Here is a 9,731-nt window from a genome sequence, read left to right as displayed (position 1 = left end):
CAGCATGGCTTGGGCAGATGGCAAGGGCAGATATCCTTAGTAGCAGCAGGTGAAACTCCAAAAGGACTCACATCAGATCAGCCTTGCTTGCCATTGCTACCCAGCAGACTCAGCACTCATATAAAGTTTATCCGTATTACCCGCGAACATTATCAGATTTCTGTATTGAACTATTAAGACAAAAAAGTACATGCAAAGACTCCTCATAATCAGGTTACTAAATCTGAATGGTTTTTCTCAGTCTCCTCATCGAGTTACACATTATTCATGCCTGCTTGGATTTTGGGAAAAAGTAATGAAATTAATCTACTACATTTTGGCATAGTGGGCAGTTTTGAATGGCAGAGTTCTATTCCCTCCTCGATTACTGGCAGCATAGCCATAGCCTAAAGGCAAGGGTTTCACCAAGTCCTCCCAGGCTTTCATGTCAGCAGTGCAACTCTCTGACTTGAAATCTTACATGTAAATGCGTAATGGGAGTTGGAGACAGCAAACAGGTCTGTATCAGATAGTGCAAAGGCTGCAATTCTGCTCTGTTCCTGCAGGCCTTCTGATGCTAGTAGAAAATTACTTCAGAACAGCTTCTTAATTTGTTAATGTGCTTTCTAAGTTGAGGCTGCTCCCATGCTTTGCATGGGGAGAACAGGCACGCATGTACACATTGCCCGTAATGTGTTTTGGAGGAAGGGATGGTGTGTCGTTCTCTTCATCTTCTGATCAAGTTCTAAATCTACTGTGTGTGCAGTGCACAGTGAGAGTTGTGTGGTGATGGAGCTACTACAGAGAATGGCCTGTGCTTTAAAAAGAACGGCCTTTTGAATTGTCATCAAGGATGCTAAGGGGCTCTGCTGTAAAAAAGCGTATTTGTATAGATAAAAATGTAAAATGTTACTTTTCTGTTATGCTCAGGAAATAGACTATCCTCAATATTTATGGACTGTACACAGTTGGGTTTTTTTTAACTGTTTCAAAGTTTTCAAAGTGTATTTGCTCAGACTTGAATAAATTAGTTTGAAGATTGAAGAAAAAAAAAACAAACTCTAGTAGCCCTCACATTCCTTCCAGGACAGAAGGCTCTTCTCTGTATTATTTATTTATTAGCCTTTTTTGAACAAAATTTAGCTTAAATGAACTCTACTAGTAGTTCTCCATTGACTAATCTCTTTCAGTGCATCTCCAAAACTGATGCTGAATACCAAATGTAAAAATCTCAAATACCTTATTGTTACCACTAAGTTTCTTCTTATTGCTTTCAGAGCAGTAATAAACCAGTTCCTTGTTCTTTTACAAAATGTGCTTATACTGTAACTACAATGCATTTGTCCTCTCTCAAAAGAATTCATATAGATCTATTGTCTAACCAGTCATTCATAAAAACCTTAAAAATGCATCATCCATGAAAGAAAAAACCCACAACTTTTACTTGGAAGAACACACACTGTCCAACCCAGAGATGGAGAAATACATCAATTTAAGCTGCAAGGCTATTGAGAAGAGGCCATATTCCCCGAAGAAGAGCATCCGCTTTAAATGTCTCAAAAGTTTCAGTCAGACAAATATTTCTGAACACAAAACTGTAAATCCGAGTATTTGAGAACTTCCAGTGCTGACAGCATGTAGATGATGGTTGCCTAAGGAGGATTATTTGCAATGCCTGTTATTAGAAGTTGCAGGCATGACATTTTGTTCTTCTACCATTGCGCAGGCAGGCATTTAAAGAGCCTTTTAGAAATCTCCATATATGTATATCAGTCTCAGTTAAATGAACCTGGTCTATTTTGGTCTGTGCAAGAAGGCTCGTAATTTAGCAGCCAGGAGTCACCATCCTGCTCCGAAATCTGTCAGATAGAAGCAGAAGGAAAGAGATGAACGTTTCCTATCTGCACCTTCCTTTTCCAACCTTACCAACTCCAACAGCTTTCCCAGTCCCTCAGTTTGCAGCCAGGAGACAGACAAGTATTTCCACAGGACTTACAAGGTGAGAGGCAGGGCTGCGTATCTGATAAAGGCAAACAAATACTGGGAATTCAGGAGAGGAAAAAAGAAGTTTGCACTCATCTGATTTTTAATATTTACCTCAGTAACTGGACCATGATACAGGCCCAGTTTTATTTCATGCAAAATAATCTGCTAAAATGTGATACTATTTACCTGACATCTTTACACCAGCTTACCATCAACACTTCAGAAATAGATCTCCTAGGTTAAATTGCTCTGCATTGGTTGGCACCTGCAGCAAACTTAAAAAGCTCAGACTTTCAAAGCACTCTTTGTGTTTGCATAGGAAATGCCACAGAATAAACTTTCCATATTAACCAGCAGAGACACCAGGTCAGGCTGTACATCTCCTCTTTCACTCCAGTTTGGCTCCTCTATTGTCCTCTATTCATCTTCTCAATTCCACTCACGATTTCATGTGTTTCTATTACATTCTTTCCTTATAATTTCTTTTCTAGTCTGAAAAGACAGTTTACCTAATTGCTCTTTTTATGAGAGTGAATCCACTTCTTTATCCAAACAGGAAAATCTGCAGCATATCTAAACATGCAAAACACCCTCCATAACCATCTTTTTTTTTTTTAATCAAAGTGAGAGAATAGACTGGAAAGCATCATGTGAGAAGTTATAGTGGTGTATCTGGAGACTTTAGAAAGTAAACTATATAGATGTAAAATTAACATGTAAACCTACAGAAAAGGAGGAAAAGAAACAGCAAAACCCCAGGTGTGTTGGATTTAAGATGTAGGGAGGGAACTATTTCACTCTCCATTTCCGGAGCAGCACGTGGTTTGGGGCATTACACTTCAAGAATGATTTTGGGACAGTCCCAAATAGAAGAATGGTGAAGAAGCAAACTGTGTATGGATCTCTAGAGACATGCATTTGCAGCATATCCAGTTGCAAATGAAGATTTCGGTATACAGTGGCAATGAACCACTTAAAGATGCGCATGTCTTGAGAGCAAGACTTTCTGGAGAAGCCTTTGATACAGGATCTGCAGAATTTGTCACCTGGGCCTCCCCTTGCAGAGGACCAAAAGCAAAGCAGATGCGAGTAAGGAAGATGGAAGCTCATTTCCAGGGCTTAATACGATCACAGGAAAAAAGGTGATCTGCCACAGAAATGTTACAATGATTAGGAAAAAGTGATAAATTCAACCTGTTACGTGACAAAAATTGTCAAATGTGAAGAAAACAACTAGGCTGAAGTGTCACTAGAAAATATTGGCAAGAAAGAAATGAATTATAAGAAACACAAAGCTGAGCAGCACCATGCAGTGAAAATTCAATCCCAATTCTATAAAATGCACAGCATCAAGTTAAAAGATAACAGTTCTGAGGTTTAGTAAATGGCTTTGTAGCCTTGTTGCAGTCTGGGCAATATCAAACAGAAACAATAACAGGAATGGCTGGTAGAATACAGATGTGCAATGCACAGCAGGAGCACCAGCTCAATCATTAGCTAAGATATGTTAATGACCAAAAGAAATGGGAAGAAAATTATAGGGGACACTTGTCATTACAGAGCCAAAGAAATGTGAATTTAAAAAGTGGTCCTTTGAATGTGACGAAGAAGTTGAAACTCACAAAATGTATTTTATCATAATTAATTGCTGTGTAAGAAATAGTGTTTTACAAATCTCAGAGCAGAGGGTTTGCTTGTTTTAAACACATGACCACATGAAACAGAAAAATTGCAGGCCAGTAGTTCCTAAATGCAATAAGCCGTGTGCGATACTCAAACATTAATATTTCTTGCGGCTGACTGTCACAGCCTCACAGGTGCTGGATGACCCAAATGCAGTCAGTGAAGGCAGGAGGTGGAGAAAAGCTGTCCTCCTGCCTTCAGAGGCTGAAGCAGTGTCCCACCACAGTACTGTCACAGCAGAGGGGAGATAACAGCTTAGACGTGTCATGATACTAACACTCAAAACAAGTTTCCATTTCACTTGCTACAGTTTTCGTGAGTCTGAAACAAAAATCATCTTCTGTTCATTTGCTGACCATTTCTGGCAAATAGCAGCAGTAAGAAGAACAGTCACAGCTGTGAAATGTGAGAAAGTAGAGCTAACACTAATGCAAGAAAGAAAACCCCACTACTCTGTGAAAGGGAAGGATGTAAAAACAAGCTCCCAGAGCTTCTTTTACATTTGTTCTGACGCACTGCTAGACTTGCATTTTAAGCATTCCTTGTGTCGCATTCACAGTCCTGTATGAGAAGTAAAGCACCAGATCCCAAGAAACTAAACAAGTTCAGCATTGAGCATACCAGTGCCTGGGGTACCACCCTATTGTGGGAACAGGTTCAGGCTGGCTTTCTATACTGGGTCTTAAAATCTAGGTAATGATAAATCTCAGCAGATCCAAAGGACAAGGAAAAGACTGCTTTTACAACAGCAGGTAGCTTGAGCCAACACGAAAGAACTTCAGGATATGTAAACTCCAGGCTATAACTACTAGAGGTTAACAAGAAGTCAGGCTTTTCTCAGGCTGACTTCTAGCACACACTAAAACCTTTGAACGTGACCGAATCCATTTACAGAAAGCCTGATAAGATGAATTCTGCCAATCTGAAAATCAATAAAAACAAATGACAGCTATTCCCGATAGAACTAATTTACCTTGCACACATAATCAGAGATAATGTCTACAACAAGAAGCTGAACCAGTGCACATGCTGGCCAGCTGCCCAGACCGCTACAGAGTTTTGCACCATTACGCAACACTTTTTGTGGGTTCATCAACACCCCAAAGTCAGCAGAAATGCAAGGAGAGATGAACATACTGGTGGTCAGCAGAATGAGATCCAGCATCCTCAGTATTAAATGGCTTACATTTTTATTCTGAATTCAAACTCCTTTTCACCATGCTACCAGTTGGGCTTGTAAGCATGGTGCCTCTTCCAAAAAAAAAAATAAATAAATCTGCTTTTCAGGAATGTTTACTGTACAGCTCCCCCCAGAAAATCATGAAAATGGTTAAAATCTACAGAGTTTTTGATGTCCATTTGGAATACGAGTTCAGAGTCAGCACAGGGCACTGAATCCTGGCAACACTTAATTGCTGAGGAGCATTGCCAGACAAATGGGAACTGGAAGGGCTGTGCTTCTGCTGTGACATGCAAGCCTGGGCAAGACCACAGAATTGGTAGCAATGACTTTACCAGGAGCTGGCCACAGATTTGATTTTCATTCTAAATAATAAAAAAGCACACTTTTGACATCAAGCAATTATTAAATACATGCAAGTAACCACACCAAAAAAAAGGATCATGCAAAGTTCACATGAGCAAGAGCCTATCACTGGCTATTTATTTAGTGACTTTCAAGGGTGACTATTTTTGCTTTAATTTTCTTGAGTTGCTGTTTGCTTAGTGAAGATGGTTGTTAGCAACTGCAGTAACTGTACTTTTTATCATGTCTCTGAGTGTAGTGAAGGCAGTAATTTCCATCGGGAATTTTAAGGTGAGTTTGGAATAGGAGAAGCCACTCCCACAAAGTGAAAAGTTATTCAGAGAGAAACTAACGTACCGAAGCCAAGACAAGAGGTCCAACAGACAGAAACGGCACAGCTCTCTGCAGAAGTCAGTGGGGGGGCTTTGTATCCAAAGCACATTCAGGTACTCTGCAAAACAGGTCCAACTGCCTTGCATCTTTGCCCAGTGTCAGCTGTCATTTAAAATACAATGGTTTCTAGCCTGGAAAGCAGCATGCATTGAATCCATCTGACCCAGAGAAATTCAAGCTGAGAAACCAGCACAGAGAAATTGGAGCTGTCCTGGTGTGGTTTCTACTTCAAAGTTCATCCGCAGTCAGCAGAGCCAACGCTGTTGAGGTGCTCTGCTGACAGCACTGTGCAGGAAGAAGGAACAATTTCATCCTGAAGTTGGATTTGTCTACTCTGCATGATGTCTCACTCACCAGAAAAGATGGACCATGGGTTGGCTTTAAAGGCAACAGAAATCAATGGCATTTTACTAGTTAGCTACAGGGTAACAGCACATACAGAGCATTAAAAATTCATGAGCATTTTGACAGGATATGTCAGCATCCTGAGCAATAAACTGAAGCATGCTTCTGAAGGACAGCTCTTCCAAGGTCTAGATAGGCATAGAGCTGGAAATTTTACAGATGCACATGAAGCAAGGCAAAAAAATTAGAGTACTAATGGGGCAGAGTTCTGGAAGGGAAAGTAGGTCATGTAAAGCTGTTTAGAAGCAAATAACCAAACGTATTGTTTATGCAGTTACTTATGCACCGCTTGCTTTGGAGAGATAAATGTATCTACCTTTCATGAGGCCGTGGAAAGGACAGGGTGAAAAAGAAGGAGAAAAAATAAATGTAATATGTATAAAAGGATAATTAAATCAGCTTTGCAAAGAAGTCTCACTCTGCATGCCATTCCCTGCCGCCAACACCACCCTCATTTTTTCACTCAGTACCACATCTGCAGGTCTTGGGCATACAGACCAGGACATGCCAAAACCATGAGTTCAATTCAAAGGAGTTCCACAAGATGCAGACATTTGCTTGCAGCATCACTGCCATACCTTTCATGACCAAAAAAATCCCGTTCTGCAGATTATCCGAATTTACATGGCTTTTGGCCAGACAGCTTCCATGGTTGAGAAACTGCCTCAAGGCTATTGAAAAAGTAACCCACCTTTATCCACATTTAACACATTCTGGAGACCATTTTCTACTACATCTTAAGTGTATTTTTCCACTTATGATTTCTTACCTGAAGAGTTTTGACTTTTCCTAAAACGTTCTCCTGTGACATTGCTTGGATGGCCTGTTCACTCTCTGTTCTCCCATCAGGTATAAAAATACTATCATGGGAAAAAGCTCTACTGCCCATAGAATAATGGGGGGACCTGGAAAAAACAGTTAAAAAGTAATTAAGTACAGCAATTAATTTATGAGTGACCCTTCATATCACAGGTGCTCTGCTGTATAGATTTTTCCTACCCTTTGCCTTCTAGATAAAAGCTTTGAACATCCTCAGAGAAGCGGTATCCAAAGATTTTCTCTTATCAAAAGCTTAACACATTATTTCTTCGCATACAGTTTTCTTCCTCAGAAGAACACAGAGCAAGGTGTTTTTAACAGCCATGTTGAGCAGTTCAATCGATTTTCCTTAGAAGTCTCAAGCCTAAATGTTACTTTTAGGATACAGGGCAGATGATGCTGATGATGCATACATGAACAGACTGCATATTTAAGAAAGGCTACTTTGGGGCTTGGGGGGCATTCTGGGGGAAAATGATTGCTTTGGAAATTTATGCCTTGTCTCACCTAGAAAATGTTACGCCGAGTGGAAAGCTAGTAAAATATAAACGTGAAAAATGCTACAGCAGAAGAAAACTGAACAGAGAGGTCTCCTTTTAATAACCTATGGGCAATGCTATGGAACCCATTTACAGCTTCAGTAAACAAACAATCTAATGGAAAAAGGTAGGTACTTTTTATACCAATCTAACACACACACAACCTTCTACGTGTGATAAAAACATTATAAACAAATACTTCAGTAAAGCCAAGGAAGATGATACTGCCAGAGAGAGGGATAAGAAAAGCAACAAGAAAAGTTAAAGTCTCATATATTTAAGAAAATCAGCACATAATTTGCTCACTCTTATAAATTATATTCATTGTTTATTAACTGTTCAAAATGTTCCTATTCATACTTTGGAAAAAAAAAAAAGCTTGCAATGTATTTTTTACATTTTTATCTCATTTTTTTTCCTGGGGTATGAAAATAACCTTTTTCAGTAAAAATTACAATCTTTACTTACCAAGAAAGAATGTTATACAGGTTTACACTAACCTTTTGTAACTGATTAAATGATAGGCTACTGTTGGCTTTTATAACAAAATTTCTTACAGGGAATTTGAGAATAATAGGGGAAAAAAGCCGCCCACAACCTCTTACTCTCTAGTTTATATTTAGAATACATTTGCACTCACAAAATAAGTAATCCAAGCTTTTGAGGAGAACACATACAGCTCCCTATATAATTTCATTCTCCATGCAAGCACAGACTAACTGAAAAGCTATTTTTTTACCCAAAATTAATACTTGAACAACATGGTTCATTTCCAACAAACCAGCACGCAATCAAGCACAGAGCTGGTCAATATCTCATAGCATTTTTAGCCATCAAAGAGGAGGAACATTTAAATGATGCTAAATTCTATTTTAGATTTTTTTCTTAAACAAAACCCACAACTTGATTGCCTTTGGCTGCTAAAAGTAATACACCTTCTTTAGAAACATCTTATTACAGAAACCATGAAAGTGTATTTTTAAACCCTCTTCTAAAAAGGTTTCTGCACCAAATTGTCATGATTCAGCCTGTACACAGAGCTGTGGTAAAATTGTGTGTCACTGGAATACATCCACCTTCCTTGGCTGTCCAGCCATCAGCTCATGAACCACAGTTTGAGAAATGCCCCTTAAATAGAGACAAATTCCTAGCAGGGCTGGTGTGTAAAACGAGTGGTATGACATGGAGCTGAGCCAACCACGTAGGTCTGCTTGAAATGAATGCTCCACCGCTGCATACAACAAGGTGGGTATTCACAACCAAAACTGAGGGGAACATGCAAAATTTGATAAACTAGGCCATGCCAACCCCTCCTTCATTTGCATTGCTCATTCAGTACATGAAGAAACTGCTGGAGATGCAGAAGGCAAGGCCAGCGGGGGTTTATAGTTTGGTATTTACCTCTGAAATGAGAAGAGATCTGAGGAAGCATAATCCAGGTCATATTATGCTCCAGAGAGGATCCTCTCTCAAAGATTTTTCCAGCAATACTGTGGCTCAGACACTTGTGGCTTTGTCTTGCAGCTATTCACCGTGCATACACCACCACTCTCCCCTTTTCCTGTCCAGTGGGTTGGCATTCTCATACTTAAAATTAGACAGCTCATGTTTATCCCTGTTGTTTATTACAACTAATAGTAGGCAAGGGTTGCAACTCAGGCACTAAAGTGTACAGTGACTTGTTTGCAAGTCATTCTTGACCTTACTAGTGAGTCTGTTAATTAAGTTAGCAACAGCCAACATCCTGCTTTTGAAGTGAACAGGATTGGCTAGCAGTTCAAACCCTCAAAATTCAGCTGACCAGCAGTGGGGATGCTCTGGCAGCAGTAACTGCCTGATCTGAGTCCCTGAAATGGGAGAGACTGCTGAGGTCAGTGCTGGTGGACTGCCTAGGACATGGCTAGGGATGAAGATCTTCCCCATCCTGCTACAGATCTGAGGATATCTTTAGTGATCTCGTTTCCCCTCCTGGCTATGAACCAATACAATGAATCTCTTGACTGTTTAAGATGCACAGCACACCAGCTTTCGGCTATGTGCAGATCTGGGCTTATGGCTACTGTGATCAGACTTAAATGTCATTTAAAGCTTCCTTTGGGACACCAGGTCATGTGAAACAGCTTGGGAGCTTCATGTGACCTGCAATGGCAAGGTCATCACCACTGTAAGTCCAATCCTGCCTTCGACAATTGCCCACAGTGGTGCCGATGGCAGGTTAGGACCATGCTAAGCATCTCTCTGATGTTCTCCTATTCACCAACTGCTTTCAGTTTAGGCACTTCTGCATTACACAGCATCATACATTTTCATTTCATAGAGCTGAGCCCAAGCATATTTGAAAGTTTTTGTCAGCTTTTGTTTTCTTATTAACTTCCTACCAAAACAAATGTACTCCAAATTGT

General features: G+C 40.0%; 1 protein-coding gene across 1 annotated transcript in view; it reads right to left on the bottom strand.

Moving 5' to 3' along the window:
• The window catches only part of KIAA1211 (KIAA1211 ortholog), a 23,086-nt gene extending 16,226 nt beyond the window's left edge, over window positions 1-6,860 (bottom strand). The window contains 1 exon segment of the mRNA XM_010193506.1: window positions 6,741-6,860. Within this exon segment, the coding sequence (XP_010191808.1) occupies window positions 6,741-6,860 (120 nt within the window).
• Between the last annotated feature and the right edge of the window lie 2,871 nt (window positions 6,861-9,731).

Source organism: Mesitornis unicolor, unplaced genomic scaffold (genome assembly GCF_000695765.1).
Source record: "Mesitornis unicolor isolate BGI_N332 unplaced genomic scaffold, ASM69576v1 scaffold21641, whole genome shotgun sequence".
Taxonomy (NCBI): Eukaryota; Metazoa; Chordata; class Aves; order Mesitornithiformes; family Mesitornithidae; genus Mesitornis; species Mesitornis unicolor.
Note: the sequence above shows the minus strand (reverse complement) of the source record. Positions and strands in the feature narration are given on the sequence as shown.